This window comes from Puma concolor, chromosome B4 (assembly GCF_028749965.1).
Source record: "Puma concolor isolate L17-30 chromosome B4, mPumCon1.1.hap2, whole genome shotgun sequence".
In the NCBI taxonomy this organism is placed as follows: Eukaryota; Metazoa; Chordata; class Mammalia; order Carnivora; family Felidae; genus Puma; species Puma concolor.
In genome coordinates this window covers 105,901,545-105,920,732 of record NC_141673.1, presented here as the reverse complement: position 1 = coordinate 105,920,732, position 19,188 = coordinate 105,901,545, and the positions used below count along the sequence as shown (strand labels likewise).

At 52.4% G+C, this 19,188-nt stretch overlaps 2 protein-coding genes across 5 annotated transcripts in view; one reads left to right on the top strand and one right to left on the bottom strand.

Moving 5' to 3' along the window:
• The window catches only part of NINJ2 (ninjurin 2), a 79,903-nt gene extending 77,285 nt beyond the window's left edge, over nucleotides 1–2,618 (top strand). For all 3 annotated transcript variants that reach the window (XM_086714371.1, XM_086714372.1, XM_086714373.1), the window contains exons 2-4: nucleotides 762–993; nucleotides 1,520–1,704; nucleotides 2,221–2,618. In XM_086714371.1, the coding sequence (XP_086570497.1) occupies nucleotides 762–993; nucleotides 1,520–1,686 (399 nt within the window). In that variant the 3' untranslated portion in view covers nucleotides 1,687–1,704; nucleotides 2,221–2,618. The remainder of the gene's footprint in view (nucleotides 1–761; nucleotides 994–1,519; nucleotides 1,705–2,220) is intronic.
• Nucleotides 1–19,188, bottom strand: part of B4GALNT3 (beta-1,4-N-acetyl-galactosaminyltransferase 3) — a 141,736-nt gene that overhangs the window by 35,244 nt on the left and 87,304 nt on the right. Inside the window, exons 8-20 of one of the 2 annotated variants that reach the window (XM_086714370.1) lie at nucleotides 18,747–18,825; nucleotides 18,554–18,620; nucleotides 16,520–16,663; nucleotides 15,605–15,714; nucleotides 14,557–14,657; nucleotides 14,194–14,255; nucleotides 12,695–13,490; nucleotides 10,423–10,742; nucleotides 9,609–9,762; nucleotides 9,277–9,349; nucleotides 8,711–8,864; nucleotides 7,981–8,107; nucleotides 3,501–5,665 (exon numbers count right to left, since the gene is read on the bottom strand). In XM_086714370.1, coding sequence (XP_086570496.1) covers nucleotides 5,557–5,665; nucleotides 7,981–8,107; nucleotides 8,711–8,864; nucleotides 9,277–9,349; nucleotides 9,609–9,762; nucleotides 10,423–10,742; nucleotides 12,695–13,490; nucleotides 14,194–14,255; nucleotides 14,557–14,657; nucleotides 15,605–15,714; nucleotides 16,520–16,663; nucleotides 18,554–18,620; nucleotides 18,747–18,825 — 2,296 coding nt within the window. In that variant the 3' untranslated portion in view covers nucleotides 3,501–5,556. Of the gene's footprint in view, nucleotides 1–3,500; nucleotides 5,666–7,980; nucleotides 8,108–8,710; nucleotides 8,865–9,276; nucleotides 9,350–9,608; nucleotides 9,763–10,422; nucleotides 10,743–12,694; nucleotides 13,491–14,193; nucleotides 14,256–14,556; nucleotides 14,658–15,604; nucleotides 15,715–16,519; nucleotides 16,664–18,553; nucleotides 18,621–18,746; nucleotides 18,826–19,188 lie in introns of those variants that run through there. The other variant, XM_025930390.2, reaches the window with a different exon arrangement.

The following is a 19,188-nucleotide window of genomic DNA, read 5'->3' as shown; positions in this document are numbered from 1 at the left end:
GCGGACTCTGCCTGCAGCATCCAGTCTGAATTTCTGGGCCCAAACCAGAGGTCTGCTCCCTAAGCCCTATGTTGTCACTCCATCTTTCGGAGTTAGTGACTTCCTGAGAATAAGAGCTTTGTTTTATATTTCAAAATCAAATCAAATGTAAATTATGTCAATAAATCCTAGCCAAAAAACCCAAAACACTAGCATGCAACGCTGTGTGCATACAGACATGCATTCTGATGTGCATGGCTGTGGCCTCAGGGCTCTTGGCCACTCTGTTGAGTGGGATCCAAACACGGCTCCTGACACATTTGCTAAGCTGTGCACCCCGCCTCAGGGCCACATCATTCTGGGAGATGAGGTGCCCTTCCTATTCCCCCCAAGTCTCAGAGCTCCTCCTATTGTGTTCTGAGATGCTTTCCTTTCAGAGGAAAAGAGAGCGGCCCAAGGCCAGGCTGGGCCCAGGCAACACAGAGAATGAAATGAGGTTGGTGCATCTCACAAGGGGCTGAGGCCCTCCCCTCCCCCTGCCGTGTGAGGGAGCGTGACCCTGGGGAAACATAAATGACAACATTCTATCATTTCCAAGTTCAAAGGTCCGTAAGGGCTTTCTAGTCCAACTCTTTATTCTTTCAGGCCATAAAACTGAGAAGGGTGCTGCTTGCTCTCGGTTTACCACCAGGTTACAGGAGAGCTTTAAAACCTCTTTCCAGTCTCTCAACTGCTTCCCTTTCGGGAGCCTTCAAGGTAAGCCTGTGCTTTCTCCCTTACAGCCTGGGAACCCCAACCCCAGGGGCAGCCAGCCCATCAACCTGAACCACTATGCCACCAAGAAGAGCGTGGCCGAGAGCATGCTGGACGTGGCCCTCTTCGTGTCCAACGCCACGCGACTGAAAGCGGTGCTGGAGCAGGGGCCGTCCACCCACTACTACACCACCCTCGTCACCCTCATCAGCATCTCTCTGCTCCTGCTCGTGGTCATTGGCATCCTGCTTGTGGTCATCGGTGAGGAGCCCAGGCCTGGACTCGGCCTTGGCGCCCCCTAGTGGAAAGAAAAGCCTCACCGGCTTCCCGGCGCCACCCCCGCATTTGCACGCGCCAGTTTCTCACCCTTACACTAACCTGGTGGTAGCCCTCCGCATGACAACCGCCCAAGTAACAACTCCTCCACAGTGAGAGCAGGCTGCCTATCCTACCTCCTGGTATCACACATAGGGGTCACTCCACAATACCTTCACTTACTTGTAGCAGAGGTCCCTACTGCCTTTTGTGTGAGCACCCATCCCCACTCTTATGACCCAGGATAATTTCCCAAATCCCTATTCCATTAAGTACCGTGTGGATGCCCCATGCACTGGGCAGTGAGGGAGAAGGCAGCTTAATGCAATGACTACCACCTCCCTTGCTTTCTGCCACGCAGGTCTCTGAGGTGCCAGACTTTCTCTGACCTCTAGTGGATGCGGTGAGGGAAGTTTGGGGCTGTCGCCCCACCCTGACCCTCCCTTCCCACTCCCCCCACCCTTGTCCACAGCGCGGCTGAACCTCAATGAAGTAGAAAAGCAATGGCAGCTCAACCAGCTCAACAACGCCGCCACCACCCTGGTCTTCATCACTGTCATCATCAACGTCTTCATTACAGCCTTCGGGGCACAGAAGACAGGCTTCCTGGCCGCCAGGACCTCAAGGAATCCCCTCTGAACACAGCCTGGGACCCAGGTGAGGGAGGATGGAAGGTCGCCAAATGACCCTTTTCTCAGCTCTGGGCGTTTGGGGTAAAGTGACATCTTTGCAAGCAAAGGGGGAGAGAGATCTGAGGCAAGGAGGGGATCTTAGAGAAGAGCTTGGATCTGGGCCCAGAAAGTCCCCACGTGCTGTTAAACAGGTGACTCTTCCTCGGCAATTAAGCTTGAGCTTTTCTATAGCCCGGGATGGGTTTTTCTATAGCCAGTGTGGTTAGTGCTTGGCTCTGCCCCTCTGGCAAGAGGGAAGATGCAGTAGGGATTCCTCCTTGGCGCTGCCCAGCAGTCCTTGCTACTCAAACTGTAGTCCCTGGACCAGCAGCAAAAACACCGAAGCTTGCAGGAAATGTAGACTGTCCGGCCCCACTCCAGATCTACTGAATGGGCATCTACATTTTCAAAAGGCTGCCAGGGGAATTGTGTGTGCATTAAAGTCTGAGGGCCATTGGTCTGGCCTGCCCTCCTCACTGCCTCTTCTCTGCTTCCCCTACAGGTCCTGGGTCTGGAACTGCTTCCACCTTTCCTCCCTGATCTGTTAGGCTGATGGGCACTTTCCACAGCCCCTGGGAGAGCTCCAAAAAGGGATGTGTAGATGCCCTTGATCCCTACCCACAGCATCTGAAATAAGATGTACTATTTTACTGGTCTAAGTGAATCCCATCTTGGTCTGGAGTCCTGAACTCAGACTGGGGTACTGCCAGTCTTTCTAGTAGCATCTCCAGAATCTAAGACATGTCTATCTAAGGTCAAGCCCGCCCAGCTTCAGGACTCTGGTTCTTACTCCACCTCATTCCTTCCCCTCTGCCCCATCCATTTCCTCTGCTCCAGGCCTCAGTTTTCCCTTTCTGTAAAATGGAATGATTTCTATCTATAAAGTTTTCTGCAAATCCACTAGGAGTCAGTCTTTATGCATTGGGCTGGTCTCTGGATGCCCTCTCCAGCAACTGGAAAGAGCTTGAAGGAGCAAACCTAAATCCGGAGGGAGAAAAATCTTTTAAATCACTCCCTCTTCTCTGGGTTCTGCTGAGTCAACTTTCCTGGCCCCGCCTGCCTTGGGCTAATTACCACCTGCTACATCAGTGGCAGATTAGTCAATTCTGGATTGATCCATGTATGCGCAATCCTTTTTGGGAACTTGTTATAAACCTATCATAGCTTTCAAATTAGCACTTTCTCTTAGGCATGTACTTAAGGCATACAAACTCATTTTGATCTTTGCCTATGCAAAACAGAACTAGAAAGGTAAATTTGCACCCATAAAATGCCAACAGGGCATCCGTAGCTCAAACAGAAATGATTTTTAGATTGTCTGCTACTTTAAAATAAGTCACATCTTGGCTTCTCTCTGCTGCTGACCAAACCATTCTGGCCCTATGTCTAGCCTTCTTCACCCAGGGTGTCCATCAGCGTTTCCCCACTGAAACCACAATCTCCACAAATCTGCTGAGCAGAAAATGCCCAGTCTGCTATCAGACCGTGAACTCTGCAGGCAGGAAGAGTGCCGGCCCCTTCCAGAGTAAACCATGCAGTTCCCCACACAGCAGGCACCCAACTAATGGTAAAGGATAGAGGGTGGTGTGGAGGGTCCTTGGCACATCCATCAGAGGCCTGACTACTAAGGTACAGAGACGTGAACCCCGGGCCTCTTAGCCCACCCCTCTCCCATCTTGATGGGCAAGGGGAAAAACACACAAGCCACTTCGTTTTCTAAGAAGATGCTGTATTTAACAATTTCCTTCCCCCCATCCCACTCCCTCCCCCCACCCGACACATTTCCCTACAGAGCAGGGGCCTACCAGGCCCTCCCCTTAAGGCAGATGGTGTGGAGGTAACAAAGTCAAACACAAGGCACTGGCCAGGGTCAGAGAGGTGTGCGAGCAGGGCCTAGGAGGCTAGGCTCGCTCCCGTCATCAAAAGAATGGAAGTTGGAGAGCTCTTTGGGTTGGCTCAGGCCTTCCAGTGCCATGCCCAAGGGTGACCCTGGCCCCAGAGAGAAAGCTGGCACCCCAGCCAGCCAACCATAGCTCTCACCGACTCCCTGAAGTCCTTTCCCAAAGGCAGTAAGCCTGAGCGGGCTCTGAGAAAACCCATAGCCCAGGGGGCAGCTATGGCATCCAACAGCCACAGCCTATTAATTGGAAACTCTTTGTTCTTCCTGATTTCTTAGAGAGGGGCAGGGAATTCTCTTCAACCTCCAGAAGGTTCTCAACGGGCCCCAATCTCCTAGATGCCAAGCATGTGCCCTTGGTGAATGCAAGGCCCACCGGGTAGACCCTGCAACTCCAAATGCTGTGACTTGGACTCTATCACAGCACAGCTCTGTGGGGCTCCGCTGACTGGCATCCTGGGCCCTGTTGCACCAGCTAGGAGTGCTTTCTCCCAGCAGCAGCAAGCTCTGCGTTCCCCTCCCTAAGCAGACACTGAAGTTCCACAGCAAGTGTCCGACACACCCACACACCGTTCATCAATTCAGCAGCAGCGGCAGAGGCAGCAGCGGCGGCAAAAAAAAAAAAACCCAGCCCCAAAGGCCCCAGGGAATTTTTAGTGCAAGAGAAGTGTGTGATCATCAGGTGCCAGAAAGGGTCGCTTCACTTTTCGGTTCCTCTGGGCCCCACTCCCCTCCAACTGGGGAAGAGATCACAGGGTGATGCCCTTACCTCCCCCAACCCGTGGCCTTGCCCCTTACTACCCTGATCCCTGTTCCTCTGTCTTGCCCACACCCCTTCCTCTTCTTCCAAGCAAGGCCAGGGCTGGGGATCCCCCTGCAGGAGGGCAAGGCTGTGGGGGAGCAGAGCTGTGGGGACTCAGGATTTCCACTTCCTTTTCCTCCCATCCTGCTGGATGCCCACCTCCTCTTCGCATCTGAGTCCACGGCTTACATTCCCATCCTCTTTCCTCTCTGCTCATGGTCTCCCCAAGGCTTATGCTTACAGGCGGGTCAGGAAAGGGGCTTCTCTTCCTGCCTTCTCCACCCACCTTGCCCGTCCTGCACGGCCTGTATGCCAGATGCCGAGGAATGAAAGCCCGCTGTCCACCCGTTCTCAGAATCCCAACCCCACTGGGGCACCGCGAGGATGATGCCACTTCTGTGTTCTTGTCAGTCTGAAGTTAGCACCGCCTGGGGGGTAAGGTTAATGCCCTAATCAGTGGCCAGCTGTTCAGTGGCTACCTGGGAGAGATGTGCGTGTCTCTGGAAGGCACGAGCCTGGGGTAGAGCTGAGAACTCCTCTGGTTATAAATCAGCTGCCGGGTCAAGGACCAAGGGACACATCGCTACACAGGAGTGGGTCTGAGGTATGCAAGTGGGGAATGTACCCTAAATGCACGACTCCATCCCTCTCTCACAGTCAGTGCTGGGTCTGGACAGTTAGTTTTGGTTTTCTGTTAGAAAAATAAAAACCCCAATGAAGTATGTCCAAGAGAAGAGTTTCCAGGGCACGGTCACTACTCCCTGGGAGGAGCGTGGGTGGATGCTGGAATGCACCTCACAGATAGGTTGGCATTGCTCCAACAGGTCTTTCCTTCCTTAACTGTGCTGCCTTCTCCGGGAGCCGGTCCATCTCTGTCAACTGAGTGCACAGCCCCTCCTGGTCCCTCTCTCAAGGTCCTCCCTTCAGAGGCCCCGAGGGTAGAGAGACGGGCCTCAGCAGCTGTCTGTGTGAGGCGACAGCTCTCGGGGGAGTGAGGGTGCTAGCTCTGAGGCCTCTTGGGGCCCGGCCATGGCTTCTGCTCCCCTTCCCTCTCCTTCTCAACAGTGAGTAGGGGCATTGGGGAGCGAGCACAAGTCAAGGAGCAGGAAGCAGTCAGTCCAGTGGGCCACCCTTCGGGATCACGGCATCTTCATCTGGCGGCGGTTCCACATGCCTCGCTTGGAATGGAAGTGATGGAAGAAATTCCTGAGGGAGAGACGTTCCACTTCCAGGCCTGCTTGGAGGATCCTGAGTAGGGGAGGGGCAGGGTGAGAAACAGAAGCGCAAGAGGCAGCTGGGGAGAGGCCCAGGCCCCTGAAGATCCCGCCCTCCCGCATCTATACATCTATGTCAGACCCTGTCTCTGTCTCTCTCTGTTTACTCCCCACAGGGCATGCACACAGCATGGGCTTTGGAGCCAGACAGCCTGGGTTTGAATTCCAGCTCCTTACTATGGAAAGCCCGTAAAACCCGTCACCTTCCAGAGTCCCAGTTTGCCAATCTCTAGAAAGAGGAGGATGATGAGGCACCTAGGTGGCTCAATCCGTTAGCTTCCAACCTCGGCTCAGGTCATGATCTCATGGTTTGTGAGTTCGAGCCCCACGTTGGGCTCTGAGCTGACAACTCAGAGCCTGGAGCCTGCTTTGGATTCTGTCTCCCTCTCTCTGATTCTTTCTCTCTGCCCCTCCCCTGCTTGCGCTCTTTCTCTCTCTCAAAAATAAATTAATAAACATTAGAGAAAAAAAAAGAGGAGAATATACACTCAACTCTTGAACAACACAATTTCATATTGTGCAAGTTTTTTTCTGATAAATACAATACATATATACACACATACACACACACACACACACACACACACACACACACACATATATTGGAGGCTGGTGGTAAAGGCTAGAGCTGATGGGAAGAAGGGCTCAGTACAGCTCCTGGCACACACCCTGTGCCCACCACCAGGAGCTCAGCCTACAGGGGACACATTACGTATGTGATGGAGGCAGAGGGAGCAGATTCCCCCATTGCTTTTCTACATGCTTAGCCCATGGGGTCCCTCTCACAGAGAGACTGTCCTTCCAGCAAGGCTGTACTGAAGTCTGCATCTGCCCAGCCCGGCAGGGAGATCAAGGGTGGAGGTAACCGCTAGACTAGTCTTCCATGCACTTTGGGATCTGCTTTGGCCTAGTTTTGTGAGAGCTGGGTTATCTAATATGAGCTCCCTCAAACTACCTCCTTTGCAACTTCTGTATATACAGCATATCTCCCTTTTCTTTTCTCCCTCGAGGGAAAAAAAAACATACACAGACCCAGTTTTAAGCCTCGGACACTCCCTAGCTGTGGGATTCAGGACAGGTACTAACTTCTCCTCAAGCTGTTTTCTTGTTTGGAAAATGGAGATAACCACACCCCCTCACAGAAGTTTGGGGACAAACAAACAAGGGACTGATGTAAATCACCTGCCAAATACAGGCCTCCAGTGATGGCTGGCTGTCTCTTAGAAGTGTCCCCACCCTTCCAGGGCTCCTGACTTTGTCTGTGACATCCACTAGACACTGGTCCCTTCTTTCTTTGCTGTCTCCCCTTTCCCTCCTCTGCCCCCTGCCCCTTCAGCCCAAACCTCAAGGTATCATCCTCTTTCCCTCCCCTTCCCTTGGCAACAAATTTCTTTCTTTCCTTTTTAAACTTTTACTTATTAAATAATCTCTACCCCCAACATGGGGACTGAACTCACAACCCTGAGATCGAGAGCCGCATGCTCTACTAAGCTACTGGTCTAGTAGCCTCTCTTGGCAACAAATTTTTCTTTCTTTCTTTCTTTCTTTCTTTCTTTCTTTCTTTCTTTCTTAAGCAAATTTCTTGACAGAGGAATCTCATACTGATACAGCCTCCACTCCCTCACCACCAGCACGCTCCACGATCCCCTGCAACTTGGGGTCCCGGCCTGCCTGCTCCTGCTTCAGCACCCTCTTCTCGCCTGCTTGCCAAGGCTGCAGCTTGTCTGGGGTTCTTCTTTCTCCTTCTTTCCACTCTTTCCTCCTCCCTGAAACTCCCTTCTCCCAGGGCTTCCAGGGACCAGGACCTCCTGGATATCTTGCTGCCCTTTAATGATCCACACTGCCTCTTTTGTCAGCCCCCAAGTCTTTCCTGCCCCTTCACCTGTCTCTCTTATCGATTCCCACAGCCTCAGTCTTCCCAGCCAGGCAATGGCAGAGGGGAAGAGAGCTCCAACTCAGGAGAATGCAGCCATATTCTCCCACAGCACCTTGCTGTGCTTTACCCTGACAGCATACCATGTGGTTTAATTTCCATGCCAACCCTGTGACACAGGCAGAGGCGGTATCATCCCCCTTCTAATACATACAGAACTGAGTCTCGGCCAGGCAGGTAATGTGACCCCCAGTAAGTGGTGGGGCTTCCTTTGAGTACAGTGCTCTTTACCTGCATATCAGGAGTCTGCAGCCCAGGGGGCCGGGACACCATCCGTCTAGCCCTGTTCCCTCCCCAGAGCACCTGATGGGATGGGATCCCAGCACGTCCCTCAGATGCCCTCCTTTCCCAGTCACCTGTCCAGCAGCTCCCAGTCTTCCCCACCCCAGCGATCTCGGAACTCCTTGGTGTTCATGCCCCCGATTCTGTCCAGGTCTGACTTGTAGATGCCGAGCAGTCCAAACCCATTCACCTCCCAGTAGCCTGTGGACAGACGAGAATCCCCCGGTGAGATGAGCCAGGGGCCAGGAGGAAGCAATGAAGGCTTCTGGGCTGCATTCCCAGAGCCTTCTCTGAAAGACAGAGGATGGGGTGCCTGAGGTTGAAAGCTGTCTCGTTTGAACAAGTCCCTTGCCTGTTCTGGGGGGAAGCCCCCCGACGCTAACGTTCAGGGGCCAATGGAAGCAGCGGTCCTAAAAGGGAAGGACCATGGGCTCTACAACAAGATCTGACAGCAGCAGTCACTGGAGGCACAGCCCAGTGCACCTTCCTTATTTGTTTCCCTCTCCAGAGGCAGGGAGCCTGTCTTTCCATTTTTTTTCCATCTGCACAGGGCATAGAATCTGGCACACAGTAAACGTCTGGTGAAGGGAGAAAGGAAGATGGGGAGGAAATGTTCATCGTTGCCGCTGCTGTGGCCATGAGCACAGCCCTCAGGCACCTCTCTGGTGGACCATCCAATGGGCAGAAGCAGCAGGCAGGGGGTGGGGATGCTGTCATGGCAGACGTGGTTGTTTCCAGCTCTGGGATGAAGAACCAAGGCCAGAGAGGACTTTCCTACCCTCCCCAGCCCAGGGCAGAGCTCACCCTCAGGCCACTGGGGGGTGGCCCCGCAGTGCAGCCTCATCACCATGGGGGCAAAGGCCATCTTGCCCTCTACACAGTGCTTCCGGATGGTATCGATGATTCCAGCTGGGAAGTGGATGTGGAGGTCACATAGGAAGATGATGCTGTGTGGGTCCTGGGGACAAATTGGGGAGGGTCAGTAGACCCTGCGGACCAGGGCTCAGAGGTCAGGCCACTCCCTAGAATGATCCTTAGGTCCTTCCCATTTGAATAATGGACAAACTTCCATAATACAAACTGTTGGGCAGATTTCCATAGTACTGGGCACCAGAGTGCAATTCTCAGAGTCAGAGAATGAGTTCTGATGCCTTCCCTACACAATGTATGAACTGCAAGAACTCAGGACAAATGCTCCAGTGTCATTTGTTCAGTCCCACCCTGGCACTGGCCCTGCCCCATAGCAGAGTGGAACGTCCGTGTCCTCATTCCCTCCCGCTGTGAGGAGCTGACCACCGCACATATCCCAAATGTCTCCTCCTCTTAACCAATCTGTAACCACGTCTCCAGAGCCCCTCCCAGGTTATTACCTTCACCAGGTCTATGCCAGCCTGAAGCCCAGCTGAACGCTCAAAGTTTCCACTTAGCTTCATGTACTGGTAGCTGCAGGGAGAAGAGAGGAGGGAAGGGCAGAGTATCAGGGCTCAGCAGCGATGGTCCCTGGAGGAAGCCAGCAGGCATGGAGGAGGGATGATGCGTGCTCCTGAGATGGGATTATGGGCAGGTGAGTCCTCTGGAGAAAGCCAGAGACTGGGACTCAGGAAAGCCAGGTGGGACTTTGGGCTCTGCCTAGGACCCAGCAGTCCTGAGACTTCAGAAAGCAGGTGGCTAAGGCCGTGTGCTGGCCAGGGAACCTCCTCACCTCCGCAGCTTGGACCTCTTTAGGGCCATCTCGACGTCCATGTCCTCACTGCTATAGTCCGTGATGATGATATTGAAGTGTGGGTCACCGGTGACCTGGAACAGCTTTTCCATGTCTCCAATGAATTGCTGTACCCAGCGCGCCTGGTTCTTTACTGCCATAGTGGGCAACAGAGAGAAAGAAGTGATAATGCAAAGAAAGGCATCCCCACTGCCAGCTCCTACATGAGTCAGGACCCTATCGGGACCTCCGCTTAGGGGTAATACAACTATGGAAACCACCAGCAATGCTGCAGGGAGGCGGAAGGCGGAGGGAGAGCTCACCGGTGAAAGGGGGCTCTATACCCTGCTGCCTACAGAGCCTCCAGGCAGGGCCCCATGGGAAAGCCTTGGACGGGGCTTGTCCTCAGCTCTCCTAGTCACCCCATCATGCTGTCTCACTGTTATCTGCCCATCCTATTATCACCCTAGCCCACAGTTGCACATGTCTGTTACGTGCTCCCCTTTTCCACTATAAAAACCAGGTAACCCCCTCTATGTCTTATTCCCCAGAGTAGTTGCAAACCCCAGTACAACAATCTGGCCATGACTGCACCCAACCCCGAAACCTGTTATAATAGGAGAGCAACTGCCCGAGAGTCAGCATCTTTTCCAACGCCAACACTCAGTCATGTGATCTTGGGTCCTCAACCGTAAGGTGGCCTCTCCCACAGGTTCTTATGAGATCAAATCAGTGAGCAGAGACCTGGGTGGCTCACGGTTACTTTTAGGATCCCCACTCTGCTGATAATGGCCGGGCTCAGCTTGAGGCTCACCAGGCACAACGAAGTGGACCACGGCTCGGTGATTCCAGGAGAAGCCCTGGGGCCAACACAGCTTGGGCTCTGGGGCCCGGACATTCAAGACATGTCTCCGGCGGTTGTGTGAGCCCCAAACCAGGCCCTGCAGGTTCCGGGCCTCGACCTCTTCCCCACCAGCTGGATCGATGCCCTGCCAGCCTCGTGTAGACACATACTCGGAGAGCCGCACTGGGCGCTGGCCTTGTTCCAGCAGCTCAAGCTCCAGGAGGTAGCGACCTCCACGTAGCTGGTCCTGGCGCTTCTCCACGTTCACAATTCGCTGCAGCTGGTACTTCCTGTGGCAGAAAGGGCGGGCAGCTTGAGTAATTCCTTCCCCTACTGTGGGGGTAACATGGTGTGGTAGAAGCCTGTAAGGAGGTCAGGAGACCCTGGTTTTTGTCCTGGCGATGCCTTTGGCTAAGATGCTTATACCAGGGGGTGCCAGTAGAGCATGCAACTTGATCTCAGGGTCATGAGTTCAAGGCCCAGGCTGGGTGTAGAACTTAAGAAATAAGAAAAGAAAGAAAGAGAGGGACAGAGAGAAAGAAAGAACAAACTTACACCAGATGCTTAATCTCTAGTGTTCACTGCCTCCATCTTTAAAAATGTACCTAATTGACCTTGGATGATCTCTAAAGTCTGTTATACCTCTAAGATCCTAAGTATGTAAGGTGAATGTGTGTCCTTCAGAAACTGACCCTCATTAATAAAATACTCTGCTCAGAGTACATAAGACATATGGATTATCAGATAAATGTTGATTGGTTGGCTCAATATCATTAGTCACTAGGGAAATGCAAATCCAAACCATAAAGCGATACCATTTCACACACTTTAGGATTGTTAATGAATTAATTTCTTAATTAAAATGTTTAGTTTTGAAAGAGAGTGAGAGAGACAGAGAGTGAGCAGGGGAGGGGCAGAGAGAGACGGAGACACAGAATCCAAATCAGGCTACAGGCTCTGAGCTGTCAGCATAGAGCCTGAGGCGGGGCTCAAACTCACAAACTGTGAGATTATGACCTGGGCCAAAGTTGGATACTTAACCGACTGAGCCACACAGTCGCCCCTATTTATTTATTTTGAGAGAGACAGAGCACACAAGCAGGGGAGGGACAGAGAGAGAAGGAGAGAGAAGGAGAGAGAGAGAGAGAGAGAGAGAGAGAGAATGGCAAAGCCTAATGCGTGGCTCAATCCCACAAACCGTGAGACCAACACATGAGCCAAGATCAAGAGTCGGTGACTCAACCGACTGAGCTACCCAGGCGCCCCCCACCTCAATGGCTATTTTAAAGAAAGGAAGACAACAAGCGTTGACAAAGATGTAGAGAAATTGAAACCACTGATGGGAATGAAAAATGGTGCAGCTGATTTGGAAAAGAGATTGGCAGTTTCTCAAAATGTTAAACAGAGTTACTGTAAAAGTCAGCAGTTCTACTCCTAGGTATATCCCCAAGAGAACTGAAAACATGCTGACACAAAAATTTGCCCACCAATGTATTCATAATAGTCCCACAGTGGAAGCAACCGAAATGTCAATCAACTGACAAATGGACACACAATCCATGGCATAGTCACGCAGCGGAATATTATGCAGCTGTACAAAAGAATGAAGTACTCAATACATTCTACAATATGAATAAGCTAAGTGCAAGAAACCAGAAACAAAAGGCCACATATTACACAGTTCCATTTACATGAAATGACTATTATAGGTAAATCTGTAGCAGAAGAGAGTCGAGTAGTGGTTGCCAGGGACTGAGAGGAGGGAGAAACGTTGAAGTCATGCTAACAGGTACAGAGTGTCTTTTACAAGGGATGAAAATGATAGGAATCATAGTGGTGATGGTTGCATAGCATTATGAACATACCTAAAAACCACCAAATTGTACACTCTAAAACTACACTGTAAAACGGTACATTAAATAGTACGTGAATTCTATCTCAATTAAAAGAATGCTGATTGGTTAAATGAACGAATGAACAAACAAAGAAGTAAGGCCATGCTTGCTGCCCTAGCCCTTGTAGCCCATACCTGGGGTCTTGTCTCTTTTAGCCTCAGTTTTGCCTGATGGTGGGACAAAGACCTGACGGGTACACCTCATTCTCAGGGACGGGGGGGTCCCAGGTGCTTGATCTTCCATGGAGCCTGCCGCAGGGGACCATGCTACAGCCCCCAGGTCCCTGCCCCCAGGCCAGCTGGCTGCGCGAGCCCCAGCCCCGGTCCCAGAAGAGCCCTTTACCTTACCCCCGGCTCCTCTGGTTGAGCTTCTTCAGGAAGACGCGTGTGACCTCGAGAGCCTCCTGCTCTGGAAGCAGCAAGTTGCCAGATGTGTTACAGTTCAGATCGATCCAGTCAGTCCGCAGGGCTTGGAAGTCCAGGTTCCGAGCACTGAAGGTCTGGTCCCAGCTTACCACGGGGTCAAACATGGGCATGTATTCGAACACCTCACTCACATCCTCTTCCTCTTCCTCTTCCTCCCCCTCTTCTTCTCCCTCCGCCTGTCCTTCCTGGCCTGCAGCTACCACCACCTCTCCCTCCCCAGGCCAATCCCTCCTGGGGGCTGGAAGCTCCATCCTGTCCCCCCTTCTCTGCTCTGCAATGTATGTCTCAACTTGATTCAGCCACTGGGATTGTCCTAGCGTCTTCCTGGGGCTGTCACCAGTGGGCCTGGGCCCCTTGACTTGAGGCAGGTTCCCTGCCAGATGCCCCGGAGGCCACTTCTCAGAGGGAGGGGGATCTTGGCTGGGCCCAGGGCTGGGTCTTCTCCCCTGATTCTCTGGGGGTTGGACTGGGACATCACTGGTCCTCACAGGGAAGGGAGCTGTGGAGTTCCTCTTGGAAAAGGGTGTCAGTGGACCCTCCCAGGGCTGAGCCAGGAGTTTCCGCAGGCTTCGGAGGCGGTAGTCAGTGACATCCTGCCCAGGGGTAAAGGTGGGCACTGGTTTTCCCTCTGGCATCCTGGCATTCTGGTCATTGGAGTCAAGGGTCTCCTCCACTGCTTCTCCATATTGGGATTCTTCTAGAAGGCCTTCCTTGAAACCTGTCGTTAATAACAACCATTCCCCACATTGGAGTTGCTAACCTTTCCCAAACGAGATATACAAGATAGCTATTGATCATCTGTATAACACACCAAGGAGTTTCAGATGGGGACGGCATCTGGGCTCTGCTATTCACTCACATATTTATTGTGTGACCTGGGGTGAGTTACTAACCTCAACTAACTCATTTCTTCCTTCGTGTAAAGGGAATAATAGCCCATCTTCCATAGGGTTGTTATGAAAATGGAGTGACATAAAATACACAAAGTGCCTAGCAGGTGCCTGATACTTGTAGGACCCAACAAATGGCCCTGGATGTGCCCTAATCCCTCAGGAAGGAGGGCCACAGAGAGACAGTGCTTCTCGATAGCAGACTTCTCCAGTGAGGTGCCAGGGACAGCGATGCCCTCAAGCAGTCCAAGGAATCTCCTCCAGGGCTCTAAATCTCCTGATTTAGACTGCAGGTGTTAACTGCAGCATGCTGCAGCTGACTGCAGCATGCTGTTAAAAACAGTGTCATTTTCTACCGGTATGGAGAAGGTAGGAGTACCACTCTCTACTCCTTTGGGTTGGAGGAGGGGCTGTGTGGTTTGGATTTTAAGCTCCTCAGGGGCAGGGCTGGCATGGTCTGAACTTCCCCTAGAAGCAGACCATGGTCACCCCTCCCGACCTGACCTGGAAGCCTCAGCTGTCACTCTGTACCTGGCTGCTCCGGCTTCTGCTTCTCAGGCTGGTCCATCTTGATGTACTCCTGAAAGCTGAACCTGTAGGAGGAAGGCAGAGGTAGACTGGCCCCCGGTGCCCTGCAGGCTCGTGAGTGAGGCTCTGCCTGAAGCCCCCACAGCAATATGGAGTCATGCCGGGGACTAGGGTGCAGGAAGGAGGCTGGGCAAGAGAGTGTGTGTGTGTGTGTGTGTGTGTGTGTGAGTGTGTGGCGCGCCCAGGAAGGGCCCAGTCTCCTTGGCCTGGAAGAACATTTGTGTCCCCTCTGGTCCATGAAGCTCTACTGGCTTTTGCAGAACCCATCCATAAGGTCATTTCCTTACTCCATTCAGTGTCACTCACCTGTCCTGGTAGTATGAGTTTTCCTGGTAGAAGCATTTATTGTGGGTCTCCATGTGGCTCAAGCGGGTGTAGTCATTGGGGTAAACGAAGGACAGATGAACCTGGAGGCAGAGAAAGAAGCAGCAGGAATAAGAGCCCAGGATCCTGGTAAGAAATCAGCTAACCAGGGTTAAGCCTGCCCCTGGCCAGGACCACCTAGGGCTCCTAGGGACTGGCGAGGGGAAGACGGGCTGCTCTGAGCTCTGAATTTGTTATGCAGACCGGGATTCCATTCCACTCTTTAGGCCTCCTCTCCTGGGCTCTCTGGACCAAGCATAAGCCCCAATTCAAGCTTCCTGGTGCACACATACCTCATCTCCTATCTCAGCTCCTTCTCCCCAGCTACAGCCAGGACCATCCTCTCCTCCTTCTGCCATCTTATCCTCTCCTACAACCTCTAACCTTTACCTGCAACGTCCCACAGTCCCCTTTTGTCATTCATTCCATTGCTTTCGGCCCTCTTAAATAGCTTAAGGCAATGTCACCCACAAACATCTCAGTTCAACCCCACTCATTCTCTGACCTTGGGGAGGACTTCTAATCATCTCTAGATCTGGATAAGTAGTGTGCATTCTGCCTCTACAGTTTCTACTAGGGCTACAGGCTCTCTAGAGCTAACCTCCCATCCACAGTTCACTTTCCCCCAGTGCCTTGTCTATGAGTTTATTAACTACTGCTGGCTCATAGCCCAGTAGGTCAGACCCGGGCAGGACTGTATGGCCCAAGGAGCAGAGAATATAGGAGGCATCGGGCCACCCCACCTCATGTCATCATCACTGTTGCCGAGTTGGTGTGGGGGCTTCCCAAGGCAGAGCCTTACAGGGTGGTCCTGTGGGTGAGAGAGGCAACAGGGAACGCAAGCGCTCCCAGCCCAGGGACCTGTGAGGACATCCCATCTGCTGCTATGTGGCATAGGGAGGAGGAAGAGTCAGCCCCGGCACCCCTCCATCTCAGCCACAGGCAGCAAGCCCTCTGGATCCTGCCCCCACTGGCCAGCCCCAAGACTTACAAAGCGGAGTCCCTGGTAGCGCTGCAGGGGGAGCCCATCCACCAGGTAGCTGGGTTTGTAGGGACAATCAGGCAGGACATGGCGGAGATGAGCCTTGGGAATCAGAGGCACTGAGGACAGTAAGGGAAGAGGGGTGAGGGTGGGGACGGGAGCCTGGAATGGGCTGGCTTAGAGCCAGGAAGGCACTCGGCTGAGGAGGAGGGCCGAAAGCCTCTGCTCTGAGAAAACACCTTTTTGTATTTGCTCGTGGCAGCAGTGGGCAGAGGCCACATCCATCAGCTGAGGTTGCCAAACCAAGGCTGGCACCACTTTCTGGGGTGGGTGCATTCAAGGAGCACCTTGGAGGCCAAGGATTCAGACACGGTCCCTGGTTCAAGGTACAGCACAGTACTGGGACTGCTATACTGGGCTAACCTCACTAAAGGTTTAGAAACATCCAAGAGGCCAAAGTCTCACCCTAGTGTAGTGCCAATAACTGAATTTCCTCCCAGTTGTTATGGGACTTGGTCATCTTTAAAAATGTAAATTCTCCCAAGAGTTGACAACTCCAGCACCTCGGTGGGAACAGATTTCTCTCACTGGATTCAAAGAGCTGTGATCCCCTAAGAAACTATGACGTATGGAATTGTGGAGGCATGCACAGGGGATTTCTGGGCTCTGGTTCTATTTCCTGTCCTGGGAGGTGGTTACACAATGTCGGTTCTATAATGATTTGTATAATTATAAAATTGTACATATATATTTTTTGTGCTTCTCTGTACCCATGTTATATTTTACACTACATAAGGGGAAAAAATGACTCTTTGACTTTTGGGATACTGCGCTAGAAGTGACAAGTCTCCCAAGTTGCCTCCCACTAAACCTGGCAGAGTACCGTCCCCAGACTGGATGACAAGAATGCGGCCGAGGCCTTACCTCGATAGAGGGTGTCCCGAGGGTCCGGTCGCAGCATGTCTGCAAGGGGCTGCTCATCTCTAGGAAGAGAGTCTGGGGACCCTACATGGCTGGCTGCTGTCTGAGGGATGTGGCCCACGTCATCCATCTTTAGGACTGTCTCGTCTGGGCCCAGGGAGAAAAGAACAGAAAGCAGCTGTGAGTCCTGGGGCAAACCAAAGCCAGGCCCCTGCCCCTCTGAGGGGCTGAGTGCAGGCTTCTGTATCCCCCAGGGATAGTATGGGGTGTGCGCAATCCCTCTCCCTTGTTAGCCCTGCTCCCTCACAAGTTGTGGGTTCAGCTACTGATCTCCCTTAGAGCCACCCCACCAGCCCCATGGCTAGCACATACCACAGTGTATATGGGAAAAAGACAGCTTTCTGCTGGAAATTTGTCACTATAAGTATGCCTCATTTATTTAACAAATGCATCTATAGCATTTACTAAATAACAAAACAGGCACCGTTCTAAGCATCTTATAAATATCAAACCATTCAATCTTTATAAGCACCATAAGACTTATGTACTTCTTAATTATTCCTATTTTATAGACAAAGAACTTTGGGAAAGAGAATCTAAAGCATTTGCCAGAGATCACACAACTGATTAAGTGGCAAAGCTGAATTTGAACGTAGGCTATGTCGTCCCTGCTGCAGACAGGTCAGCCATGCCCCCCACGGGCAGGGCGCCCCCCCACCCCCGCCCCCGGCATTCTGCACAGCTCGCTCATCATCTCCTGGTATTTTCTCTCTTTTGTTTTAATTTTGAGAGAAAGAGACAGACAGAGAATACACACAGGAGGGGCAGAAAATGAGGGAGAGAGAGACAATCCCAAGGAGGTTCCATGCTGTCAGCACAGAGCCCGACTAGGGGCTTGAACTCACAAAACCATGAGATCACGACCTGAGCCGAAACCAAGAGTCGGACGCTTAAATGACTGAGCCACCCAGGCCGTCCATCCTCCTGGTATTCTCATCTCCAAGTGGGCCAGGCTTACTCCTTCCCTTTTCTCACTGCCCTGGGGACGGGTTGCTTGTCCTTGCTCCCTGCCTCCTGGACTCATTTGTCTACAGCCCCAGGTAGAGCTCTCCTTCTGTACCCAAGGCTGGGTGCCTCTGGCTCATCTCACTAGTTTCTCCCCTAAACTTTGGTATGGGCCTCTTTCTTCTCATTTCACATTGCATCTATGGATTCTAGCTCTCCCTTCTTCCTCTTGCACCAATTCAGCAGCTCACAACCTGCCCCTCTGCCTTGACCTTGACCTTGTGGCCTCCTGCTTTACTCACCAGCAACCTCCTCCCACCTGCCTTGCCCATTCCATACTGCCTCCCCTCCCCCGCCCATCACCGTCTGGGAACCCAGGCCTCCCCGGCCTGTCCCCATCCTGCCCTCCTTCTCTCTCACACACTTCCCACTGCCTTCCCAGTCTCCTCCCAGCACTTGGCTTGTCCTTCTCCCCTTAGGGTTCTGGCCCTGCCTGCTCTTCCTACACCCAGGCCCAGTGATTTCTCAGTGGGGCCTGCAGATAGGAGTCTTGCTGAGGAAATCATGAACAATTCACAGTACAACTGAAGAGTCATTTACTGTGAATTTAAAGCAGGTGAGAAAGTTTCTTTAGCTCTGGTCATGGCTTTGCAAAGAACCGTGGTTCCCTCATCTGTGAAATAGGAAACTGTCTCAGAGGTTTCTCATCTGGAGTGAGCCTCATGGTCTCTGGATGCCCTTGAAATCATACACAAAATATTGTGCATGGATGGGTAAGGGCATTTTTCGGGGTGAGGTCGCAGAGAGCTTCCAGCAGGTTCTCAGATTCCCTGACCCCTGAGAGTTAAGGACCTCTGACCTTAGGGTCCCTTTAAGCTCTGTTCCTTGTTCTGAGCCCCCTTCACACCCACATTCCAAGCATCTTGAGCTTTAGTCTGCACCCCTCCCCTGACCGAAGCCCCCTGTGGACTGAGCCCCACGTGTTGGTGCCAGCTCGCCTCTGTGTCCAGGCGAGGAGCAGAGCCTACTCACTTGTGAAGAGGGACAGGGAAGGGGAGTCAATAATGCTGAACTTGGCTCCAGGGTCATTCCGTCGCCACTGGAAGAGGAGAGAGGGCAGATGCAGAGGGCTGGAGGTAGCTGGATTTCGGAAAGGGTTCAAGGGACAAGGGGCGAGGAGTGGCTCAGAGCTGAGCTAGGAGGGCAGGAGCGGCGGAGCCCTCACCGCGACTTCCACATGATCGGTGCCCTCGTCATTCTGCTTGTGCAGCACCTCGAAGTAGTACCTCTGGGAGGCTGCCAGGCTGGCAGGAGAGAGCAGAGAAACAAAAGGCTATCTTCTCGGGCCGTGTTGTCACCCCTCTGACCCACTCTTCTGCCGTACCAACACCAGCTCCCACCTTGCTCCCGCCACCCCCTCCCCCATATCTTCTCCTTGTCTTCTCTTTGTTCACAGAATCCCAGGAGCTTTGCTTTTAATGCTGCCCTGGAGTCCCCACCCTACTGCTTACCCACAGTGTGACCTTACTTTTCTCTTCTCTAAGATGGCGGTAATAACAGTACATACTTCACAGGATAATCATGAGAATCAAAGGACATAGACATCTCCCTCAACTTATGATAGGGTTACATCCTAATAAACCCATTGTAAGTTGAAAATATTGGAA